The sequence below is a fragment of the Carassius auratus genome, chromosome 40 (assembly GCF_003368295.1).
Source record: "Carassius auratus strain Wakin chromosome 40, ASM336829v1, whole genome shotgun sequence".
NCBI lineage: Eukaryota > Metazoa > Chordata > Actinopteri > Cypriniformes > Cyprinidae > Carassius > Carassius auratus.
Window position 1 is genome coordinate 7,612,458 of NC_039282.1, and position 13,588 is coordinate 7,626,045.

Here is a 13,588-nt window from a genome sequence, read left to right on the forward strand (position 1 = left end):
GTATCTTGAAAAACTATAATAAGCTAACATGTTAGTTAAGGCTAATTGAAAAGACTATAACAGTTTAAGCTGACCATTTTTAGCTTGAGAAAAGTGAAATGTATTTTAAAATACACACACTACCTTTCAAAAGTTTGTGGTCTGTAATATATTTTAATGATTTTCGATAAAAAAGTCTCCTTTGCTCAACTAGACTGCTTTTATTTGGTCAAAAACAAAGCAAAATAGTAATATTGTAAAAAATGTATACAAATGAATATTAATAAATTAAATTGAAATTATTTCTGTAATGGCAAAGCTGAATTTCCTTCAGAAATCCTTCTAATGTTTTTATTTGGTGCTCAAGAACCATTTCTCAATTATCAATGTTGAAAACAGTTGTGCTGCTTAACCCCTTACTAGTAACCCCCCTTTTTTGGCATGGAGACCGAAATTACATACCCAAAATAAAAAGGTTTCTGCTCATGATTCTTTCTCACTAGATACATAACCAACCTTTATTCACAAAGCTGACACTTTAAAGTTTACTGTTCAGGAATCAGAATCACTCAGACTGTTATGATAATAGAGATATATAAGCTCAAACATAAAAACAAAAATAAAAATATTAAAAACATATGTTTTAAATGTATTTAAAAAAATGTTGATGTAGGAAATGAGTTTGAAAACACAGTGTAGCTAAGGCCACAAGTCTTCCAAGACTTCATAAAAAATTTCATAATCGAATCTGTAAAACTGTGAATTTTATGAAATATTTTCTAAGGCCATGTCATGTGTGTTTTTAGAGAAGGCTCATCAGATTGATTTATGGCCCTTGTCATCTGTAAGATCTCACATGTAAACTCTCCTGTGCTCTTTGTGTATGTTTCACTGTTGAAAACTGCCCGAATCATGATTGTATTGTTCTCACCAAACGGTTCTTTCACACCTCCGCCAAGTATGACACATTATCCGCATTATTCTTTTATCATTATTCTTTTGTTTTTATTCCACCTTTATTAGCCTTGATTGTGGTTTTTCAGGCTTTACAAAGCAACAAAGCAGCGATCTCACTTCAGTCTCTCTTTGCATTTAGCCCTTATTTATCAAAAGTCTTACTATAAAAATACAACAAAACATTTTCTTACGACCTTACGTGAATTATTGAGACAAAAATGCATTATGAAGAAGAAAAGCACCTGCTATTAGAAGCATTGGTGCTAACGTTAGCATCAAGCTACATCTGACAATTTATGAAATTATTAATACACTTTTACTCAAAACTCACTTTAAACCCCGATCGAGTGTTTATAATAACTTCCTTTAGCGATCAGGGGTGGAATTTGGTCGTTTACTGTTGTAAAAATATGTTATTTGTAGCCTTTTTCATCGCTGCACAAGTTAGCATTTCCGATGTACATTTTCGATTTTTTTTTATAAAAACGCCCCAGATCTCAAGAAATTCTCATACCAAGCTTTACTATCGTAATCGCGGGTTTATTATTCGGATATTTTGTGTGTACAGAGGTGTTTCAGTGTTGTTTTGGCCAGATAACTACCAGGAAGTGTGCAGGAAGCATGTGACACGATGGGGCGGCGTCCAGATATGAAACTCTTAAGATTGACGTTTGAAAGACCCAATCAGAGTCTGAGTCACACACCGCACGAGCTGTGACTACTGCACGCACACACAGATCGCTGGGAGAGGCTGTTTATCATCTGATCGCGTAAATCCGTGGAAAATGAATAGAAATGACGATTCTGTCTGAAGAAATATGAAGTAAACATCAGTAAATATATCCATATATCTCCGCAGATATGCATCTTTGGTCTGTAAATCCTTATTGACGCTGTTCAGTGAGTCTATGTGAACACAAATAAACCGCTCTTGACGTGACTGAATATGAGGGAGTTGTTAATTTCTATTCAAAATGTGGCATAATACGGATTTATTATTTTGCACTCCTGACAAAAATCACTAAATATCTGTCACTGCAACAATGTTTTATCAAAATATTGGTCAAATATCGAAGCTTGAGTCTTTAAACTTTCCATTGATGCACAGTTTGTCCAGATGAAGTAAGACAGTGATGTTTAATGTGCTGTGAAAGTGAAACAATAATAAACTGGGGCCGTCAGCGATGTTTGCACTCAAAGGGGTTAATATTTTTGTGGAAACTATTAAACTTTTTTCAGGATTATTTTGTAAATAGAAAGCTGTCATTTCTAATCAGGCACTATATAAACACAAAAAGGTGTTTCAGCCAGCGGAATGGCTTTGTTTAGGAACGGGATAAAACATTATTGTTTTTACAAACAGTTTGTTTATCTAGTAGCTTTTCATATCTTACTTGGTGAAACAGAATAACTGCCAGATTTGATGGTTCCCCTACTCCAAAATCCCAGTTTAACCCCTGGTTATACTGGCTTCTAGAACAGCCATTCCCATGTAGTACGAATTTCATTCAAAGCACACCACATGCTCATTTCAATAATACTTTAAAGGAAGGAAACCTTCAAGCTACACTAAAAGTTGTTTTACTTGCTTCCACAAAGGTAATGCAGATCAACCAACAATATTCATGTTTATGCCTCCAACCAGTTACAGGTTCCTTGTCCTAATGAATTTCAATTAGCCCATCTGATCCCATAACAGACACACACAGATGTGTTTAAAATGACACAGTGAAGCGTGACAAGTATTATTCCCATTCTGACAGCCACTAACATCCCGTTGATAAGATGGAAATCTAGCATGCCTCAAATTCTGTTTAGAACACTTGCCCTTTTCGGCGGAAATGTTATTTATTTAAAAACAGTTGCAGCAGTATGGCGTGCTGCTGATTTATTCATCCCTTTTTTGGCTGCCACCGCAGGGAACAAAGTAAATTTTCGAAAATTAACAAAAAGGCACGACAGGCGATATACATATATTTCCAGAGGAAAGGGTCATAAACCAGAACATTTCTCCGCAGCCTACGTTTTCGCATACAAAAGCGGAGAGGCTTTGAGAACTTATCCGTCTTAATTCCACAAGCTAATGGAGGGCAAAGCCATTAGTGAAATAAAGAAAGAAGCGCCTAATCTTATTAATGTCTCAATATGTTCCCTCAAAGTATGCTCTATACAGCTGACCTTGAGAGTGGCCAATGAGTCTAATTGCATCCCACGCGCTATAGTGTCTGTAGACAGTAGAGGGTGATGAGGGGCAATTGAAGGAGGCGAGGAGCGCTGCCTCATCCTGACAGCCTCTCTATGCCTCTTGGATCCCATGAGGGACCTTTATCCTGTTATTTATTACATATAAACATTGATTTGCATATGAACAAAGACTACAGATAATTTCACAGTTGTGTTTGAATGTAGCAAACATTGAATGAAGTACACGCTAACATTTGAGTGCTGAGCGTGTCATATTATTTATTTTCAGTTTTTTATGTTTTTCTCTCATGGTCTCAACATTTTATTTCCCTTATTAAATTATATTAACATTTGGTACTGTATACGAGTGACTTTTTAACATGTAAAACAATTAATGATCAATTGAATTTATTTTGGCCAGCATATCTATTTCTATGCTGAATTCAATCTATAGCACAAGAAAAATAAATCTTAAGATATTAATGGTCAAATCAAAGTTTAAAAATGATCTTTAACTGATGTATTTTGATGGTTATGTGTTGATAAATGAGGCAATAAATGCAATACCAATACTGCCCTACAAAGCAAAAAGGCAGTAACTGCATTTTTGGTCAAAAATTAGTTATTGTCATTTTCATGACATTCAAGGCATCCTTTGTTATGTGACAAAACATCTTATCTGAAATGTGTGTCGTTTTGGAGAAAAATGGTAGTTGTTTGTACAGTAACTACTTTTAAACTTTGAAGTCATTTTTCTCAGTTTTGCACTCTGCGTAGTTACTGTCCTTTTTGCTTTGTAGGGCAGAATACCTTTCTTGTATTAATATTATAATTTATAATGTTTAATAATAATATAATACATTTTGTCTAGTGAATAGGACTTTGCACTAAAGCAGCTCACTTTTGTCCTAAATTATGGACTCCTGATCCCAAAGGGGACTTGGTCATGCTTTATAATGTTCTGTAAGCTCTTGTAAAACTAAAGGCAGTGCAATAGTACACAAAGGTAGCAAAGAAGCCAAGCTGACAGGGTTTTTTCTAGCGTCAGATGAAGAATAAGCCTCAGAGGGAATTTGAAATGCCACCCTGGGAACTTACGTCAATGTATTATTCAGTAGAGCTACTGTAGAGTTGACATTGTCTTCTTCTCTCATTTTTTTTTTGGGAGGGGGGCATCACTTTATGACTGAGTCAAAGCTGAAGGGGAGGATGGAGCGCAGGAAGAATATCATACTGCATTATTTATTATTTAGAGTCTCTGTCTCATAATTTTCCTCTCTGTGCAGTCATCAATATTAATACGTAATGAGATGTCAAATATTTGATAATCCTTGTTTCTGTTACTAGCGACATCTGTTTGAAGGATTTCTGTTCAGCAGGGACTATGTAATTTCCTTGTTTGTGTGTCAGTGTGATGTTTTGTTGTGTGAAGTGAAGTGTGCATGAGTTGAAGAAGAGCTGTGGGCCACTGTTGAACTATGGAGAGCACTTTAAGATTAGTGCATCTGCATGCTGTTATTGTGGAAGGAATCTTCAGGGATGTGCAAGAGTTCATCTTCCCGTGCCACAGTCTCTTTTTATATGGTGAAGTACTTTACATAGCAAGATAATGACATAACTGGCTCTATAATCCGGTGAGCAGACAGTTAAAGGGTTATTAGTTAACTAAAAATAAAAAACATAAAAAAAAAATCTTACTTGAATTGTAACGATATACATCCTATTCATCGGGAAGGAGGAGGCGGGAACCGGCGCACAATCAAAAACACTTTAATAATCAAAAATAAACACAACAGCACGTCAGCCCCTCATGGCGACTGACGCGCACAAATAAAAGCAAAACATAAAATAAGTCCCAGGCCTGGTCCTCTCTCGTCCTTCACGGTCGTCGCTCCAGTTTTATATCCCTCCATCTCCTACGTGGGACTTGATACTGGCGGTGGGGCGAAGGTGTAGCTCATCTCCAATCACTACACCTGGCCTCTCTCCACGTTCCCACGCCTCTCGGCCCCGCCCCACTCGCCACATACCCCCATCGCCCCTCGCAGGCCGGGGGGTACCCTCGAGAATGCGCTCTACTCCCCCCCCCCCCCCCTTCCCTCCGGGGGGGACCGCTCACGGGGACCTGCAGGAACCCGGGGGTAGGACAGACGAGGCGAGAGAAAAGGAGATGGAAGGAGGAGCGACAAGGACGAGAGAGGGGAGAGAGGAAAAAAAAAAAAAATTCCGGTTCCCAGATGCACTGCTGCTTGGTCCTCCACCGGCTGGGTGATCTCCTCCGCGGTGCCCGGCGGTGGCACTGGACGGCCCTCGGCGGAAGGCACGACACTCCTCCGCCGCCCGATGGACGGCGACGGCTCCTCCGATTTTGGGCAGCGGCAGGAGTCCCCTGTTCCCTGCCCCTCCGGACTCAATTGCGGAGGCAGCAGGCTCCGGCCCCCTGGCGAATGGCGCCGACTCCTCCACTCCCTCACGGACGGCAGCCGCCCCTCCATATCGTGGGCGGCCGGCAGCGAGCTCGCCCGTCCCTGGCAACTCACTCCAGCCCACCGCCTCGAGCGTCCCTGGCGGCACATACCTCGCCTGCTCGAGGGCACCGCGGATTCACCACAGCAGCGAGGGATCTTCAGCAGCGTGTCCCTCCTTCTCCCGGGCTTCAGCACCACTGTAATGATATACATCCTATTCATCGGGAAGAAGGAGGCGGGAACCGGCGCACAATCAAAAACACTTTAATAATCAAAAATAAACACAACAGTGCGTCAGCCCCTCACGGCGACTGACGCGCACAAATAAAAGCAAAACATAAAATAAGTCCCAGGCCTGGTCCTCTTTCGTCCTTCACGGTCGTCGCTCCAGTTTTATATCCCTCCATCTCCTACGTGGGACTCGATACTGGCGGTGGGGCGCAGGTGTAGCTCATCTCCAATCACTACACCTGGCCTCACTCCTCGTGCCCACGCCTCTCGGCCCCGCCCCACTCGCCACATGAACATTTAAATGTTTTTTTTTATATATTATTTTAATAACTAATTTAAAAAAAAAACATATTACAGTAACTAAAACTATTAAAAACGATATATATATTCTTTTTTTACATACACACCAAAATTTCCAACAATTTTCATTAAAACTAAGAACATTTTGTCAAGACAGACTTTATGTTGGCTTGACAAAGTAGTTAAAAAAAAAAAAAAAAAAAAAAATATATATATATATATATATATATATATATATATATATATATATATATATATATATATATATATATATGTATGTATATATATATATGTATATATGTATGTATATATATATATATTAGGGGTGTAACGGTTCACAAAATTCACGGTTCGGTTCGGTTCAATACACTGATGTCACGGTTCGGTTCGGTACGGTTCGGTACGTTTTAGATACAGCAAAAAGAAAAAATTGGCAGATAAATTTCCTTGATTTTTTTAAAAATGTTTTATTTATTAAAACTAACAAAGTATGTGTTTTTTTTACATTGAACAATGATGGAGCTATTCTTTACCCATCTTCTATGGTGTTTTCTTAGCAGCATACTGTATAAAACAAAAATAGCTCCTTATAAATTTTTTTTTAAAAATTAAATGTAATATTGTTGTAGTGGTTATGAACAAATACAAAAATGTAACTCTTTTTATATGGAACTCTATAACTCTTTATATTTAGTGTGTTTTTACTCAATTGGTTCTCTATTTGGGCTTATGTTTTTTGGAACAAAGCAGGAATTACGGTCTGTCTGAAATGGGCTCGTGAAGGAATATTGTAATGGGGCTCAATTACATTAAGCATGTTCTTAAAACCTGCGTTTTCCACTACAGAGTAAGGTCTCATATCCGCGGCTATAACGTAAATGCACCATTCGCTGCGGTGATGTCCGTATACGGAGCCCGGGACGTCACCTGTAGGAGAAAAAAAAGCAATCCGTGGCGACGGTTTTGCAATCCGTCCCCTCAGTTTATAAACCGTACTCACGAATTCATAAACTGTTCACTCGATTTAACAAATCGTGCCCACGGATTAACAAACCGTGCCCACGAATTTCCAATCCGTGCACTTAGATTTTGTAAACCGTACCCTCGGTTTTTGAATCCGTACCCACGAATTCATAATACGTGCGCACGCTTTCGCAATCCGTTCCCTCGGATTTGTAAACCATACTCACGGATTCATGCAGCAAACTCCTACGTGTTAACATACAGTTTTATTGAATATTATTATGTGGAATAGGTTTACAGCAAAGTGTCTTAAGTGATTCTCTATCAAGTGTAGTACGAGGTGGAATACAAAGATTTAATAAGAAAGATGCGCATTAAAATCTTGTTCAATTGCTGATAATCTATAATAGCACTTGATTATTATTGTGCAATAAACCTGGCATTGTGACTGACTCTGGAGTAATTTTTTCCTCTTTTGTAAGTTATTTTGGATAAAAGATTCTTATGCATAACCTGTTTAATAATATATAATAATGATACAAATAAAAATAAAGTTATTTTTTATAATTTTAATTTGTAGGCTAAATAAATGAGTACAAGACAGTAAAAATATTTGTCATAAAATAATTTGTGAATTGCTTTATTTTTAAATAACCTTTGGACAGTTTTGGAAATGCTTGTGTACAATTCTTTCTTAACATGAAGACTTATTTTTGTGATTTTATTATACTAAGCTCCACCCACCTCACCCCACCTGCCGGAGTTAGATGCATGTTTCACTGTTAAGTGTAAAATGCGTGTCAGTTTTCAAATCCGAGGGAACGGATTGCGAAAGCGTGCGCACGGATTATGAATTCGTGGGTACGGATTCAAAAACCGAGGGTACGGTTTACACAATCTAAACGCACGGACTGGGAATTCGTGGGCACGGTTTGTTAATCCTGGGTACGATTTGTTAAACCGAGTGAACAGTTTATTAATTCATGAGCACGGTTTATAAACTGAGGGGACGGATTGCAAAACCGTCGCCACGGATTGATGTTTTTTCTCTCCTACAGGTGACGTGCGGGGCTCCGTACCGAGCCTTCAGCGCGTACTGAGTGAGCGAGCGCCTGACTGAGTAGCCTAACATAAACATATAAGTTGGTGTTTTTTTTTCTTCGGGGGTGTCAGGGGCATTGCCTGTTACGTCGTTTGGGTTATTGGGCTACCTTGTTGAACGCATAACATTATATTTCACACACCTTTTTTATTTTCCAAATTTAATTAATTAGTCCAACGAACCGTTCGGTACATAATGCGTACCGAACCGAAAGCCTCGTACCGAACGGTTCAATACGAATACGCGTATCGTTACACCCCTAATATATATATATATATATATATATATATATATATATATATATAAATGATACTTCTATTATCTTGAAATGTGCCTAACGTTCCTAATTCAGCATTCAGAGTTAACAAGCCTCTCCTGTCTTTTTAATGGGTTCAGGCTTAAGGCTAAAACATCACATTGTAACCGGTATCTGCTGTTCAGAGATTTTCTCTCATTTACAGCACAGCTCCAATATCCCATCATTCCTCCTGGAGAGGACAAAGAGCAGTGGAGGGTAAGAGTGTGTCTCACAGGACTGTAAAATCCCTTGCAGATGCACTTTTCAGTGTTGTTTGATTAGTGGGATCCAGCCGCAGCATCATGCCCGGCAGCACTTGATGCTGTTTCAAGTGATTTGTCATGACAGTTTCTGTGTTCCATCACACACAGACACACACACACACACAACAAATCAGCTTTGCCCTTTGGTATTCACTAAAATACAGGTATTTAGACAGGAAGCAGTTGTTTCCAGGTGTAAAAAGACAGGTCATGGAAGCTTAAGGTGGTTAAGCTGGTTTGTTGCTGGTTTGAGATGGTCTACATGCTCTAATCAGCTTAACTAAGATGGACTACAGGTGTCTTGATTTTGAGGGGGCTCCAGTCCAGTGGCAATTTGTGCTTTTGGAGAGAAAAGAAACAATCACGTTTTATCTATTTCATAATTATATTTATATATATATTTGTGACCCTGGACCACAAAACCACTCTTAAGTCGCTGGGGTATATTTAATATACATTGTCATAAAAACATTGTATGGGTCAAAATGATAGATTCATTTTAACTTTGTAGTTTTCATCTAATATTTTGATTTAATTTTAATCATTTATATAAAAAAATGTAATTGTACAATTCCAATTTACAATCACCATTGTTTTTTGTAATTTATTTAATATTATATTTATTAATGTTTTGAATTAGCAATTGTTTTAATATTTTCTATGTTTCTTTTAGTCTTAGTAATTTAATATTTTTTTGCATTATTTGTAGTAATTTTAATACTTCAACTTATTTAACTTTTTTAGTATAGGTTTTTCATCCAATACTTACATTTTATTATAATTCACAAAAACTATTTGTTTTACTTTTCGTTTTGCAATAACAACAGCATTGATAATTAAGTCTAAATATCTGATCCTTTCTTAAACCAGCAAGAAACTATGTATAGTCTGGTTAGTCTGGCTCCATTTCTTTGCACCTTTTTATTCAGACCTGCACTAATGGCTGCTGTGGTATTTGGCATGTGTTTCAGAAGGCTGACTTGGCTGTGGCCGCCCTGACCATCACGGCTGAAAGGGAGAAGGTCATTGATTTCTCCAAACCCTTCATGACTCTGGGGATCAGCATCATGTACCGAGTGCACATAGTAAGTTCCTCCTCCATCCGCTGCAGCTCGAGACACCCGACCATTCCTGACCTCGGAGCATTAAAGATCAACAACCCTCAACAATCAGCAGCCTCTAATGACACGAGAGAGAGTGCGTTGGAAATATATAGAGAAATACTTTTGGGCAGAGAGCTCTGAGCGTCACCCTTGCTGTAGCAGGTGTGCTGTGGTGTGAAAAGCTGATAAATGTAGTGCTTCCCTTCCCATTTTCAAATTCTCCTTATTGTGACTTGTATGTAATTCACACCAATAACTCCCCGAACTCTTGCACACAGCGACACTGAAAATCCAATAGCTCTTTTATTTTTAAAGGCCTGTGTGCCATTAATCAAAGCCCCTCCCCAAACCCAAGGTGACATGCTGATCTCTCTGTTGGCTAAATGCCTCATGAAGCCGTTCGGTGCAGTGTGTGCAAACATTAATGTGGTCTCGGCAGAGCATTTATACAAACACACACACACTCACTTACACAAACACATCATAAGCACACCCAATGTCACAGGAACAGTCATCAGTCACAATGACTGAGACGGCCAATCAAATCAAAGAACTGTTCACAGAAGCTGAACATGAACTCCAACACTTCAGATTTTAACATTTAGGTAAGATGTAAGTAGCTAAATATTTAGTTAAATGACCCCCAGTAATACCCCATAATATAAACTGTTGGACTATCAATTGAACATATTGGATGAATCATTTACATGATACATTCATAACTGAATGAGATGCTGTTTCTTGCCAGTTAGTGTCTTCAAAAAATTATGCTCATATTTACCCTTATCAGGGCCACTGCTGGCCAAATGGGTGCCCTAAGCAGGATTGTATTGTTGTGCCCCACTTCCTCAAATATGATGATGGAAAAAACAACACATACTATAAGGGTGAATATAGAACTTTAATCAAATAAAAAAGTAAATGAATAAATTGTATTAATTACAAATTACAATTGTAACTCTCAGTATTTACCTATGGCTATACCTTTATTATGATTCTAATTTATTTAATGATCTCAAGCATTCAGAAATCATGCAAAAGGAAATTAAGCATATGCACGTTTTTTTTATTTTTATTTTTTTTTGTTGAAGAAATTATAAAGGCTGTGTCATCTATAGCAAAAAGGTGGCCAAAAATGAAATATTAAGTGAATATTTGAATTAAATGTTTGGTCAGTAGCCTACACCATGATTTGATGCATGGCATTTGGCTCCATTTGCAATAACATGAACATAAATTGTTTATTTTGTATTTGCCTACATTATGTATTTTAACAGTGTTATTATTAACCAATTATTATTGCCTCATTGTTTTTTTTATATAATGCATATAATATATTTAAGTCATTTTAACGGCTATTGATGGCTTAGGTCTGTTTTTATAGCAACAACAACCACAAAGAAAAAATATTACAGTACATTAATACTTCTTTGTAAATTATTATTTGAAGTACCAAAACCATGGTTAATTTGCAGTTACCATGGCAACAAGAACAATGATTTGTGGTGTTATTGTTAAAACCATGGGTAATTTTCTGTACATAGGTAAAAAAAAAAAATTTTTTTTTTATTTATTTTTTTTTTGAGCAACTGGGAGTTGGTGCCCTACACAGACTGTGTACTCTGTGTATATGGAGCGGCGGTACTGACCCTTATTCATAATTTAAATAACAAACATTAGTTCAAAGTGCTTCAAATTAATTATATAAAAAGTTGTGTTCTTGTACAGTTCATCTATATTTTTGTTTATTCCCTTAAAACAAAAAATGGAAGAAAATTCAAAACAAAAAGCAACCCCCCCATCCCCAACCCCCAATGTTCAAGACATAGTTTGATATGACATGACTTGTTATATCTTTGTTTTATTTTTATTTTTTATTTATTTATGTTTTTGTATTTTCATTAGCATTCAAGGCGATATTGGATATTTATTTGTGCATGCTCTTTCCATTACTTTTACCTTCACATTACATTATTACATTAATAATAATTTTGGAACATGGTAAATCTAACCACTAACAAATCTCAGAATGAATATATTTTTTCACATTTTACATTAGATTTGGGATGCTTAAATTCACTTGTAGCCTTTAAAAAGTAATATTGTAATATTTTGTGTTTTAATTTTAATTTATTTGGATCAAATATAATTAAAGTAATTCACGGGCCATATAATAAAATTATCAACGTATCTGCAGAACTTTAGTATTGCAGCATTCTTACCAATTACTATTAATCAATGTTTTGTTTTTTGTTTTCTTCTTTTTTGTGTTCACATAGAAGTTTCTCATGTGCTAAAATGTTCTTGTCTCAGTGCTTTTTTCATGCTAATGTCACTTAACAAGGTCTTCATAACAATAACTTTTTCAGCCCTTAATTTGATTTTCAGATGCAACAAGGTGGTTTTTAGACACAAGATGAACTGCAGTTCAATCTTGTGTATCAAGCTTCAGGAGACGAGTCAAATAATTCAGATTTTTTTCCATGAACCATTTCAATATTACCGGCTGTAGGCAATAGATGCTAAATAAAAAAGTTGTTCCAGAACCAACAAAGGATGTTGAACTCCTGTTGGGGTAAATGACATTGTGTCTCGCAATAATATCAGAGCTTGGTGAAGTGTGACTTATTCTCAGTGTTAAAATGCATTCTTTTCCAGCAATAAATAATTCATTCATGGATAGATTTTTCCTTGAAACTGTAAAGACTATGGGGCTTTCAAAACATTGCTGACATTACACACTTCGCCTTTAGACGCTAGGCTACAACAACCTTAGAGAGAGAGAAGTGGCTTAGAGTAAGTACAAGTAAGAACAAGAAGAGAAAGTTGATTGAGAAAGGCACAGAGGCAGACACAGACACCGCGAGTGACTCAGAGACTGTCAGACAGAAAGAACAGTTGTGACAGAGGACATAAGAGGAGTGTTCATTGAGTTCACACAGTTAAAGAGGATAAAGGCTGTTGTGCAGCGTAGAGCTGTTCTCAGGTTAGAAGGCCTTGAGCTCGCTCTCTCTCTCTCTCTCTCTCTCTCTCTCTCTCTCTCTCTCTCTCTCTCTCTCTCTCTGTCGGTCTCTCCATGGCCCTTTCTGCTCTTCTCAGACCCAGAATGTGGGTTGCGATGTCAGTACATATGAATTAACTTGTGCTGGTGTTGCTGATGTTTACACTGAGATTTAAGGGTTACACCTCAATGATTCTGTTTGTTTATTTTTTTCTGACATGTTGGTATTATATCTTTCATTTGGATGTTATAAGCTGCACTGAGTAAATACATTTCAGGCTGCAAAGCAACAAAGTTGTATTATTTTAAAGAGGGGTGCTTCATCTCCATACCTACTGTCTGTGTACATTTTATTTCATTTATTTAATATATGTTTTGTCCTGTTATTAATTTAGAATTGATCAAATTCAAATTGTATTTAAATATAACTGTATTTATTTTACAAATCTAATATATATACGTTTTATTTATTTTCTACAATTAGAATGCGTGTGTCTCTAATATTTAAAATTAATCAGAAGGGACATTTTATATAAATTTACATTGCATACATTTTTGTTGTTGTTGTTGTTGTATTATATGATTAACAAATTAATTAACAAATAAATGCAGTATACATGCATGAGTATACATGCGTGTGTGTGTGTGTGTAAAAACATTATTTGTTCAATTCAAGTGCAAATGATCTTAAATTATATATATATAATTATATATATATATATATATATATATATATATA

General features: G+C 36.8%; 1 protein-coding gene across 1 annotated transcript in view; it reads left to right on the plus strand.

Moving 5' to 3' along the window:
* LOC113058435 (glutamate receptor ionotropic, kainate 4-like) overlaps nucleotides 1-13,588 on the plus strand; it is a 290,241-nt gene that overhangs the window by 264,350 nt on the left and 12,303 nt on the right. Inside the window, exon 14 of the mRNA XM_026226340.1 lies at nucleotides 9,717-9,830. Within this exon, the coding sequence (XP_026082125.1) occupies nucleotides 9,717-9,830 (114 nt within the window). The remainder of the gene's footprint in view (nucleotides 1-9,716; nucleotides 9,831-13,588) is intronic.